Source organism: Chelonia mydas, chromosome 21, assembly GCF_015237465.2.
Source record: "Chelonia mydas isolate rCheMyd1 chromosome 21, rCheMyd1.pri.v2, whole genome shotgun sequence".
Classification (NCBI taxonomy): domain Eukaryota; kingdom Metazoa; phylum Chordata; order Testudines; family Cheloniidae; genus Chelonia; species Chelonia mydas.
Genome location: NC_051261.2, coordinates 1462159 through 1475169, shown reverse-complemented (window position 1 = coordinate 1475169; position 13011 = coordinate 1462159). Strand labels below are relative to the sequence as shown.

At 37.9% G+C, this 13011-nt stretch overlaps 1 protein-coding gene across 1 annotated transcript in view; it reads right to left on the bottom strand.

Annotated features, from left to right (window-relative positions):
• Positions 1–3194: 3194 nt before the first annotated feature.
• RSBN1 (round spermatid basic protein 1) overlaps positions 3195–13011 on the bottom strand; it is a 49824-nt gene continuing 40007 nt past the window's right edge. Inside the window, exons 5-7 of the mRNA XM_037884854.2 lie at positions 10485–10652; positions 9340–9448; positions 3195–8639 (exon numbers count right to left, since the gene is read on the bottom strand). Coding sequence (XP_037740782.1) covers positions 8172–8639; positions 9340–9448; positions 10485–10652 — 745 coding nt within the window. The 3' untranslated portion in view covers positions 3195–8171. The remainder of the gene's footprint in view (positions 8640–9339; positions 9449–10484; positions 10653–13011) is intronic.

Genomic DNA, 13011 nt, shown 5'->3' with positions numbered 1-13011 from the left:
TCAGGCAATGTAAAACCTGGAGGGGCATTCAGTTGCTGTCTAGCCCACGTAAAGTATTTACACATATTCTAAACAGAATAAAGAAAGGGGTAGATTCAAGGTTATGACAAGAACAGGCAAGGTTCAGATAGGAGAAATCATGTATAGATCAAATAGCAACCTTATGTATCATCATAGAACTGTCAATCAAAGGGCAGTCACTACTTTATTGGAATGTTACAGATTTCCAAAAAGTGGTTGATACAGTGGATAGAAGTTTTATGGAAGTTGCTATGCCACTGTGTGATCCTTCAGAAATTTGTGACCATCATTCAGAGCTTCTATGAAAACATGACATGCCTAGTAATACATAATAGCAAACTGACTAAGCCAGGGATTCTCAAACTTCATAGCACCGCGACCCCCTTCTGACAAAAAAAAAATTACTACATGACCCCAGAAGTGGGGACTGAAGCCTGAACCCCACTGCCCGGGGGTGGGGGGAGGGGGGCAAAGCCAAAGCCCAAAGGCTTCAGCCCCAGGCAGGGGGCCTGTAACCTGAGCCCTGACGCCCAGGGTTGGAGCCCTTGGGCTTCGGCCCCAGGAGGTAGGGCTCAGGCTTTGGCTCTGGGCCCCAGCAACTCTAAGTCAGCCCTGGTGACCCCATTAAAATGGGGTGGCAACCCACTTTGGGAACTGCTTGACTAAGCCATTTGAGGTTACTATAGCCATTAGCCAAAGTGTTCCATCTCCAGAAATAGCTCCATCTTCTTGTCTGGATCTCAGATGCTTTACATAGTTTACAAACACAGTCAAAATGCTGTATGGTTGTAAAAGTAAGCATCCCATTTTCAGCCAAGATTTTGCTAATTAAGAAAATACAAGCGTTATAGAAACTATGAAATACAAAAATAGTCTTTAAATGGGTTTAAAAAATCCTCAAAAGATAGCAGCCAAAAATATAGGACAAACTAGATTCTTGAATTTTTATACCTACTTTTAGTTAGCATTTCTTATATATGATGTGTATTGTTTAAACTTGTACATATGCCATAAACTCTTTTAAAAACATTCAAAATTCCCCTTCATTAAATTAGTTTAATCACTTGTGTTTTCATATAGGTACAGTTCTATCAGCTAATGTCAATTTCTCACTTTCCTCCTCCATCATGCTAACAGTTTAGCACTCTGAAAAGTAGTTTGGGGATAAAACTTAATTCAGTCAAGTCACTAAGGTTTGTTTTTTTTAAATGCTGCATAACGGTGAAGTTAACTTTCTCCAAACAGCAGAGGGAGAGTTATTAGCATGAACATGCTCTTTCAAGTAATTTAGATTCAATAGGGACAGATTTTCTGAGGGGGGAAAAAAGAGAAACACTGGTTTGTTAAATTTTTAGGAGGATGTTCACTGTGAAATTCAAGTCATTACTTGTCATTTCAGCAGCTTAACCCTGAACAATATTGTATTTTTAATTATGACCTTCAGTTTAATAGTGCATAGCTTTTTCATGCCTTTTTCAGTGTTTTTAAGCTACTGATCTAACATTGCCTGTCACTTATGGCTCTGTGTTTGTAACTCCAGCAAAAAATTGCTACTCTGATAAAAGTCCAAGAATCTTGGGCAAACCATACTTATTTGAATTTAACTGCCAGTCACCGTATTTGCAAAATACATTTTCAGCATGTCAAAGGATCCACAAGTGGCTCTCAGGAGGAAACTATTCTCTATTTAAAGTCTATAGAACAATTTGGGATCTACACATTGCCTGAAAAAAGTAATTCTGATCAATAGCGTAAATAACATTGCACAACCATCAAAACTATTGCTGCTCTTCTTTCCGAAAGCATAGTTTCAGATGTGCATGCCATCTCATGAATAGTTTACTGGTCCAGATGAGATTCTGTGGTGTGCCAACAACGGAAACAGTGCTCTAAGTTTGCATGCTTTAGCATGAAAGTTAGAGAACAAACTGTGATAAACGTAAGTTACACTATGCTGCTTTGCCACATACAAATAACACCATGAGTGAAAAGCCACTATTTCACAGAACAAAGTGGAGACAGTGTTCTACAAGTTTTACCTGCTGTTGTAGTGGCCAGTCAGTTTCCTGTAGGTAGACTATAGATCAGCAGCAGTCCTGCATGTGCAGATGCAGCAGAGAATTTCCTCCACTTTGAAATACTGACTCACTATCAGTTCAAATTTTTGCAGTACACCTTTACTAACGTTAAGTAAAATATCCAAGGATGCACAGGGACTCCTGTAGGGAGAGAACTACTGTTATACAGTGTTCAAACTGGGGTAGATTGTAGAGGGATTGGGATAATCCATTGTAGGGCTGTTTGGGATTTAACAAACTTTTAAAAACATGCCGTTGGGTGCATTCTAAAGCCAGAAATTGTCTCCAGAATACTTTGAAAGAGCAAGAGATCATCAACATCGTCAACATCCCTGGCAGGGATGGTCTGTCGTATCTGGAGACGGGATAGGGAATTGTAGCAGAGGCCTCATAACTTAAAAATCAAACCTTGCAGAGGTTTTAGTTCCATTAGAGCTGTTGGCCACCTTTCCCCCACTGCCATTATATGCAACACATAGCAAGCAGTTTCTCTTTCTCCCCTCCTAGATAAAAGGTCCAGTGATTGCAGGCTTTAGTTTTCTCCCTTTTCATTAGGATATGAAATTAAACATTTTATAATAGTTGCTAACTCTGTCTGCTTTGAAGTAGCTTAGATTTTGTTTTTCTGGACTACTAAGAGATTGTAACAACCCCATTCTGAGAGTATGATGTTACGCACACCCAGCATTTAGCAGACATTACTAAAAAGATCCCCCTAAATTTCTTCTGTCCTTACATAAGTTGTCTAACTAGAACACACACCTGATGGGGCCATTTCCCCCTTCCCATCCACAAGCTACCACATTTTCCTGCTTTTAAAAGCCAATTCTCAGGGTTCTTAGTTTACCTGTACTTGCAGCATGCTTCAAAGTGATCCCAGTGCAACGCTAGCTAGCCACTGGAGATAAAAAAGGAAGGTGAGAGGAGTCATGGGGACAAAATCAACCTCTAATACTGCCTGCGTTACTGATCTTTGAAGAAAGCATTCAGAGGTATCTCGAGGAAAGGATAGTTTTATATTGTAAACATTTGCAATTGCTCAGAAGACAGTTACTGCTATTAATTTAAAGAAATTTATATGATGAGAGACTGAAGTAAAGGACGAAATCAGGTTTATTAAAAAAATACTTTACAGGAAAAAAATCTATGCATTCCATTGTACTATTTTACAAAGAAATAGCTTAACAGTTTGACACGCTTGTACAGTCAGCTACTAAAAGAAATACACTGGTTAGAGGATTATTCACATAGAGGTTCTGTTTACACTACGCATTATAAAAACCTCTTTAAAACTTTTCTGTTAAATGTCAATAAATATACTAGGGTCGCACAAAGCAAACAGTCTTCCAGGCAATTGTACATGTCCTCTGTATGCAGACAACTTAGATACATTTAAACCCACAGAAAATATATTAGCTGCCAATCAAATTAAATCACAAAATCATATAAGAAATCTCTTTACATGTTGTACAAAGAAATTAGAAGTATAAGTATTTCTTTAGACAATTGAAGAGTGCTATAATAATATTAGCTCCTCAGCTACATGTGCTATTTGATCATAACAATTATTTATATTACTGGAAGGTAATGTAAGGCCATAACATTGTTGGGAAATCTTCTTTTAGACCAACGTAAGTTAATTTACAGTACAATCCTTCAGGTGAAAAAAAAGTCCCTTTTCAGGAGCTGAAGATAATGTCCCTCCCAAACCTCATGCCCTTTAAAAACAACCAATATGGCTACATACACTTAGCATTTATAACAATAAATGTAAAGTGCTTATCACTCAGTAAAATTCAAGCATGTGAATGGCAGAATGAGCAAAATGAAGGTCTTGAACTCCCATCCATCCTGCAGCTCTAACAAAATAGAATTATGTCAAGAGACTGGGACTAAGTACTCACGTAGGAAAACAGTTGACAGATTTACCGTTTTTCTATGTGGCAAAAGGTATAGATTAATAACGACTTTATTACATATCCCCGCAGAACACTTTAGTGAGTGGTCCATCTTCTTGGAAGAAAACATGTCAACAATAGAGAATTGAACTATTGGCTTCACAAAGTACTTTTAAAACAGGTCAAGTTTCTGCACAGAAGGAATTAGGACACCCAAGGGAGAGGAAAATGTGATATCATAATTACTTGGCTGACTGATCTCTGGCCCTTCACCTTTATCCCAGTTTACAGTTTTCCTTCGCTGCTAATAAAGGAATTGTAAGCTGTGCTTAAAACAGAAGCCAAGCCCACGTTTCCATCTTAGGCTATGTCTACACTACCACAGTAAGTCCACCTATGCTACGCAACTCCAGCTATGTGAATAACATAGCTGGAGTCGATGTACCTTAGGTCGAGTTACCACGGGTCTACACCGTGGGGGGGGTGACGGGAGAAACCCTCCTGTCGACTTACCTTACTCTTCTCATCAGGGGTAGAGTACAGGGGTCAACTGGAGAGCAATCTGCAGTCGATTTGGCGGGTCTTTACTAGACCTGCTAAATGGACCACCGGTGGATCGATCACTGAGCGGTGATCCGGGCTGTAGTGTAGACCTGCCCTTAGAGCTAGTTATCCTCTCTAGTATCATGTTCCTGGACTACTGCTGTTAAAAATCTGACTTGGTTTCAAGGTGAGAGAGTATTCTAAATTTCAGTTCCAGACATCAACCAAACCCATAGGTTTCTAAAAGACAGGGCAGTGGAGCTATGATGATATACCTCCACCGAAATCAATGGAATTATTATAAATCACACCAGCTGACCTGATATATGAATGAATTCTAGAGGAATATAATCAAAATATCAAAATGTGACAAAGACTGTTCTGAAATTTATTCCATCTTTATGTATAGTTCTATTTCATCATATCCATAAGTCCTCAGTCTACTGACAGCTGTTGCTATAATGATATATTCTTGCCAATTGAATTTGAGATATGCTTGCATAAAGAATATAGGCATTAGACTATCACTGAATTTAATGAACTATCTTCTGAAATCTTTGAGTGAGTGATAAGTCAATCAGAAATTGCCATTTTCCACCAATTACTTGCAAATATTTTACTCTTAAAACTAGCCAAAGATTTGACTTGCCCAATATTATACTGGAAAAATTAACTTGTCCATCTGTCACTTGATTTCTCACAAAGCACAAGTATGACATCTGTATTCTTCATATTTGTTATTCAGTAAGCCACTTGTAGTGCTGACCAGTTTAGAGTATTGCACATCCGAAGGTATTATTCCACCTGTAATTCACTGATTTCAGAATTATAGATACAATCTAATGGGCAACAGATTTAGCCATCGATTTCATAAGCAATTTTCCATAGCTATATTTAGAGATGAGCTGGATTTGGAATCAAGCTTGGAAGAAGTGTGGTAATTTTGGATTTTGCAAATGTTTCAAAAGTTGCATTAGTACTTAATTAAAGATTAAAATTTGTACAGGCAAAATTAAGAAAAAGTTATAAGAAAATTAAAAGCTTCATTAAATTTTTTCTGAAACAAAAATCTGCTCATCTCTACCTCAGGCTGACATATAACATCAAAAGAATAGCAACATTATCCAAATCATTCTATGACTAATTTATAATGAAGAAGAGGACATCAACTTGACTTTAGGTTTTGAACTAGTAAACTGAGTAAAAGGAAAGTATGGTACAGTGGTTAAAGACATTCAATCCATAGAAGTAAGAGTGAGAAGCATTTTCTTGATATTTTAGAAAGAACAGATTATTTCATACAAGTAGGACACTGTTTTGAAAGCAGTGTGAAGCACTCTGCTGGTCTATTGTATGCATTAGTTTAAAAGCATGCTATTTAATATAATTTACAGAGAGATACTTCCAATACCCATTTACAAATTATATGTCTCTCTTTTCATTTTATTTCAAGCTCTAGAGGAATACAAATAAAAAATAATGGTGCATAATGCGTCTTAAATTGTGAAGCTTTTTAGCCTAAGTATGTTTAATTTTTGCATTTTAATATAAATGGGGAGAATTGGTTTTATAAAGGGATGAACAGCTTTTCCTTCAATTGTAAGGTCTTTGAAGATATGTCAGTTCCTGAGTGATTATACACAGTGCTGACTGTCAAGGGACAATCACCTTATTAGTTAGCAATGACTTAGAGATAATACCATCTTTGACATGGCCAATGAATAGCACATGGAAGACAAGCAGAGTGAGTTAAAAAAAGAAAGGGAGAATAACACTAACATAATATTAACCAGTGGGAACATGAAAGAGGCACTGAAACCAATATTGCCTGTGAAGAATTTTACTTTGCACAACCCATTAAAGCTCTATAAAATTCTTCTCAACAAAAAAGTGGGAAAAATGCCAGAGAACAGAGGGCCTGTTTCTGAACCAGCTTTGATAATCTAGAATTTTTGCTAAAATTAAATTATACCCCTGCATGAATCATATTACTTTTCATAAAAGCTTTCCATTCTAACACCTTATTTACACAGATTACTAAACAAGTCACCACCACTTCAATCTGTAAATTAGTCTGAAATATTTTCTAATTTGTCTTCACTTTTGTACTGAAGACAATACATACATATACATATATAAGGAGTAATACAGATTCTAACTAATCACTGCAGTATTTTCTGATGATTATTTTGCTATCAGTTTAAAATTGTGACCTCTATATTGAGGTGCTAAGATGCATATAAGTCTACACAAAACAATATTGCACAAAGTAATATTTATAATAACAGATTAACATATTTCAGAACCTTTTTAAAGAGAAGATTCATAATTGATATTTAAAAGATGCACCCAGAACTAATAACACAGCATCTTTTCTTTTCCTTATTCTAATATAGTGTTAGAAATCTCTCTTCTACCCCAGTGAGGATTAGAACAATGAAGTTGTCCAGGGACAACTTCAGTGGCACCAAAATCAAGTTTGTATCCTAGGTGTGGGGGGGACTCTTCTTTCTGATGATTAGAAAAGACAGTTGTTATATAAGTGGTGAGTGAAAGTCAAATACAGATCACACAAACATTCAGAAATATCATAAGACTGTAAAAAGAACTATGTCAGCAGATGACACTCAACAACATATTAGCTTGTGTCACTGATGTTTCAAACACAGCACCAGGGTACCCAAGAGCTACAAGTGGAAACAGCAACCCAATGCCATAATATTTTATTTTGAAATAGCAATACAGAACTTCAGAGAATAAGGACAACCAATATAAATCAGTTATCACTGACCCAACTCTATTAGATTAAGTGCATCAGTACCAGGGAGAGGATGTTTTCCATCAGATGCTTATTGTGAATTTATCAAAACAAGCTGACAAGGTTGTTAGTAGTATTTTAATGCTTTAAAGTGCTCAGACAAGAATGCAGTTACCTCCATGAGACTGCCTTTAAAAAAAATTAACACTAGAATTAGTCATGTCCAGGAAAGATGTATTTAGGAAGCAAAATCTTCACATCAAACATTACAAGCAGTACTATGGAAAGTATTGTGTCTAAGTGATTACATTTCACCAGGATAAGATGTCACACTTCACCCTTTTATGAACTGTTTAACAATTAAAAATTAAAAGATCTATACATCTAGTAATTTTAGTATCCACCAGGAATTTAAGGACAGACCAAAACATCACTGATCATCAAAAGTGCTGTGCTTTCTCTTTGATTTTAGCAATTAAAATCAGATGGGGGAGTCTTCTGCAGAAGCCATCCTTTTATGGTGAAGGCTAAAGAAAAAATTAAGCAGGGGGGTTAGATTTTCCAAGATAGTTCAATGACTTTTAGCGCTTGGAGGAATTCCATTCTGATTTTGAAGAGGAGATACTGAATTATTACCTCATTTAAACAGAAAGAAGTGGTAGACCACTATTACATGCTGTACTATGGGAGTAAAATACAACTTGAACTTTTGCATAATCTGTGTAAAAAAGATATGCTTGACATTTTGGAATGTCACCTTTCTTTATAGAATTATAGGCAAGATTTCTCCAATAAAACATAAGCAAGTTATAAAACTATAACTTCACATCAAAATTTTAAAAAGTTGTTAAAAAATGTTTGACTATGTACATATCACACAGAAGAGTCTGTGTGATCCTGTGGATTATGTTGCTGATCAGATTCTAGTTTAAAAACTGGAAGAGGCTGGGCCACCTGATCTGGTTGCAGAACAAGTCCCGATATTGATGAAATTGAGGAGCAGGATGGTGCCCCTGTTGTAAGCTGCATTTCTACACCTGGTTCCTCAGACTCTGTTTTTACACTCACACATTGGGGTTCACCTTCTGATTCTGTCTTTTCAGGGATATTACTGTTCATGTTTGAATTGCTTTCTGCATTTTGAGAAGACTTCCCCACAGGATGGTACTGTTTGAGCCTTATATGCCAGGCTAAACTGCAGACCGCTGACACTGTTTTGAACTGATGAATGACATTTCTAGGGATGAAGTAGATGTCATTGTCACACAGCTGGATTCTAGCATAGCGAATGCCTTCCCGTCTCATTTGGTTTAGCTTGGCTTCATCCACCCATTGAACACACTGAGGGGAAGAAAGGGGAAAGTTACTGCTAAGCTGTATGCAAGGTCCAAAGCTGGGCATCCACTTAGATTGAAGAGTACACTTTCAGTCCAGCAACCCATTAGATTGTGACTACTCTTTAAAGAATACAACTTCAGTTAAGAAGCTACTTGCGGCAAGAACAAATCTTTAATGTTTCATTATGAAGTGCTGTGCGCACCTATGAGGTAACAAATAATGAGCCATTGCCACAGCATTATGGGGCCACAGGCAGGTCTTAAAACAAGAATTAGAGCTTCAGTAAGAAGCTTTTGACCTGGCATTACCAGACAGAGCTGGGTGTGGTTGGTCTGGCACTAGGAGACCAAAACTTTGTTTATGTCAGAAGGAGTCTGAAGCAAGTTGGGGGAATGGAAACCCAAATTATGTGAAATTCCTGTAACCCATACTCAAGACTTCTTGGTTCCTTGTCTCGTGAAGGAAGGAGCTTTGTGACACTTGGTCATGCTAGGATCAAAACCCATGACTCTCATGTGGTGAGCCTACCACCACTAAAACAAGAACTGGAGATAAACAGCTCTAGTCACAAGCCTAGAACCACTATTTCTACCTTTATGAATTTTTAAAAAATTAGTGTTAGTCAGATGTTTGAAATAAATATGCTACTTTTGAAGCTATTTCCAAAATGCTGGAAATAAGTTGCAAATAAGGAACACAGTACCTGTGACACTGGAGGTTCATGCAAGTCTAACTGAAGTCTCTGTACCACATCAGTGAAGTCTTCAGCATGGAAACAAACCACATCTTTGGTTATTCGAGGTTGGACACTCCTAGAGATGAAGATTGTCAAGACTGAGTTTTAAAGAATTTGTGGTTACAGCTCTGGAAAGCAAGAGTTACCATAAAGAAAATACCTATTATATAGTTTTCTACTGGGTAATAAGTCTCTCAGCATCACAACTAGTACAATAATGTTAGTATATGCATATTCTTTAGACTCCACAGATCCGACCTCATTTCCTGAATTGCTTCATTTTCTTTGACTTGAACTTTACATAGTAAAAGAGACTGCACTACAGCTCCAGAGGGCTAGGTTCAATTCCAAACTGTGTGACTTTTGAAAAGTCACTCTGCCTCAATTCTCCTATTTTATAATTGGCCTAATATCTATATTTTAAAGGAATACTGGAAAGAAAAATTTGTAGGACACTCAGATACTATGGTGATGGGGACCATATAAGTAGATATTGCTTGTTCAATGGATTTGAAACATAGGGCAAGGGAAACATTGGCACTGCTTATTTATCTTAACCTTGGACAATATTGTTGCTGATGACACTGTTCCTGCTGTCCAATTTCTACTGTAATTGCTACAGACAACATTCCCAACTCAAAGCCTGTGATTTCTTCCCAGGACTTAGTTACCAGCAATGCCCTGGATCCAGGAGGTAGAAAAATATTGTCGGTACCATCACAAATGAACAATTGACCTGACAATATTCTGTTTATGTAATTGAACTTATAATCAATTAGGAGATGAAGGAAAAGACATGCAGGATGCACCAGATACAGTGGCCTACACTGCATATCATGCAAGTTATCTGCAAAATACTCCATGTTAACACAGTTTTTGCGCTGGACTCAGGAGGGAGAAGGAAGTAGGAGTAAAAGTTGCCAGAGTTATGTATTTACTAGATTATGTTTTACAGACTTTACACAGCATTTGAATAGTCACAAGTCATTTGGTTTTAAACAATTTATATAACTAGGCTGCTATTCAACCGATACTTCACATTTTCTCCCTTTTATAAAGGGAAGTCAGTCTCAAATACAACTGGAGTGGTTACAAAGTTCAGTCACACTTACCATTCACCAAACTGTACAGCTTTCAGCACTCCTACAGCAGCTGTACTCTGCCAATCAAACCCCTGACCTACATGATCAGCATGGGCTCTTGTTCGGTCTTCAAAGAGAACTTCACGGGGCTCACTGGTCCGAGGTAGGTATTGGAGGTTTTTTATTTCGTTCATTGATCTATACAGTGGGGTGAAGAGAGGAGGGAAAAGGATGTTCCAGACTACTCAGAGATGAGATGAATGGTACAGCTTTCCTATCTGTATATGTATTAAGGTAATTTTGAAGAAATACTGCTAGTGTCCTGTAGCATTCCAAATCCATGACCAAAAATGCTCTCTTTGCTTTTGCTATATGTATTACGTATCAAATTGGTATTCAAAGATTTAAGTATAGTTAATGCTGCAGATTTGTCATGGCATTTTTTTAAATCAAAAAGTCACAGATTTACTCATGGTAAATTTAGGAAGAGTCATGGATTTTATGATGGCTCTGAGATTTTTGATAAGATACCCTGATAAATGAAGGGGCATCAACCACCTCCAGCAGCACCCTCCAACCAAGAACTGCAGCCCCCATCCCAGCCACCCGCCTGGTGCAGAGGGGAGGATTGGGGTGGGGGGCATGGGACTGGAGAGTGAGCCACCCTGCACTCATCCCAGGCAGCAGCAACTCCCGTATATCTGAGGGCTGGGCCCCAGGATTGAGAAGGAGCCTGCCTTACACTCACCTCATGCCTGTGCTTTGGTGGCTCCTGTGCCAGGTGGGGCTGAGCCTGGCTCCCTGCTCTGGGCATTGCGAGTTGGTATGCCGGGTCGCAGTGCCACAAAGGTTTAACCCACCTCCTATCCCCACCATGGTGGAGGGACGGCTGGGACAAACCTGAACAGTTCTTGGACCCTGTGCAGCCAATTGCAACGCCTGGAGCTGGGAGCCATGACCAGCCCGGCAGGACATGAGCTGCTGGTATGGAGTGAATCACAGACATTAAAAAAAAAAAAAAAACAACAAATGGGAAAATCATGCTATACGTGACTTATGTCCTGCTGTTACAAATCTATAGCCCTAATTAGTCCAGATAGATTTAATCCAGATTGAGGAAAAGACAACAATTAAAAAGGACATTAGGTATACTATATATCTGGAAAAATGTGAACTCTTTAGTCAACCTCTGAACAGTCACATTGTGATGTTTTATTATCCTTTGAACGACAAGAATTGTGCCACACTTAAAAATTCAATTTAAAATACAGATGCTTAAAAATATTAAGTTATCTAGAGAGAACATATTGGGTTTTCTGCTTAAAGCTGTGATGAAAACATTCCAATTATTTCTCTCCCCAAGATTGGTTGCACAAACCACTCCACAGGAAAATTGAAGGGAAATTTGCCTCTTGGATTTCAAGCAGCTGGTGAGAGGTAGATGTTAATGGTTTTACTCAGAACTTGAAAAATTACAATTTTAGAGATTAAAATAAAAAGCAATTTAAACAAAATTAACACTACTAACAATTCATTTATAACTGCAGAGTTAGATTGTCCATTTGGAGTTTTCTTGGACTCTAGAGGATGGACGACTTTGTCAATTTAACTACTGCTGTGTAGTTAATCAAAGTGTTAGACAAAAAACTGTCATTGGCAAGAGCAATTTTAAAGACTCACAATCAAAGCTTTTTTATTTTTATTTTTTTTAAGAGGACAAGAATATTTCTTACAAATTCTCTTTGGCAAAAAAATTATACCCTTTGTTTCCCCCACCCAGTTACAAAAATAATGGCATAATTTTGTACTTGCTGGCTTCAGCACAGCACTGAAGATGTTTGTCATTTGCTTCTGTAACACAGTGAAGGGAAGTCACGAGTCATAGTGATATGGTCCCTCAAATAGTAACCTTTTAAAAAAAAATTATTAGAATAATGGATTTAGTTTTGTGTTTTAGATATAGTGGAATGCAAATCCAGAGAAAGGACCTTACCCATGCAACATTTCAATGAGAGCAGCTGAGGAGATTTAAGTAGTTAAGAGAATATTCCTCTGGAGTACAGTATTTCTTGAGAAGGCAACCAATACCAAGACTGCTTAAATAACTAGCATTAGGCCCAGCCTTTAATGCAGTGTAGGGACTTCTGCACTGCGTTGGAGAAGTACACCAAATATTAGCTTTTTCACAGACAGAAGTAGGAAGTAGACAACAGGGGATGGATCACTTAATGATTGCCTGTTCTGTTTGTTCCCTCTGAAGCACCTGGCACTGACCACTGTTGGAAAACAGAATACTGGGCTAGATGGACCACTGGTCTGACCCACTCTGGCTGTTCCTATGTTCAGGAACCCAAGAGATCTGTCAAACAGGCAATATATAGAGCTGTCAATGTCGAGGAAACCTTGAACTCAACTGCACTTATATGGAACACAGGCAACATGTTAGTTTGGACTGCTTGGTTCTACAGCAAAAGGAATGAAGTCACATGGGAAATTTAAGAAAGCCATGAAGTTTACCTTTTGAAAGACTAATTTCACACACAATGAGGACCAACAT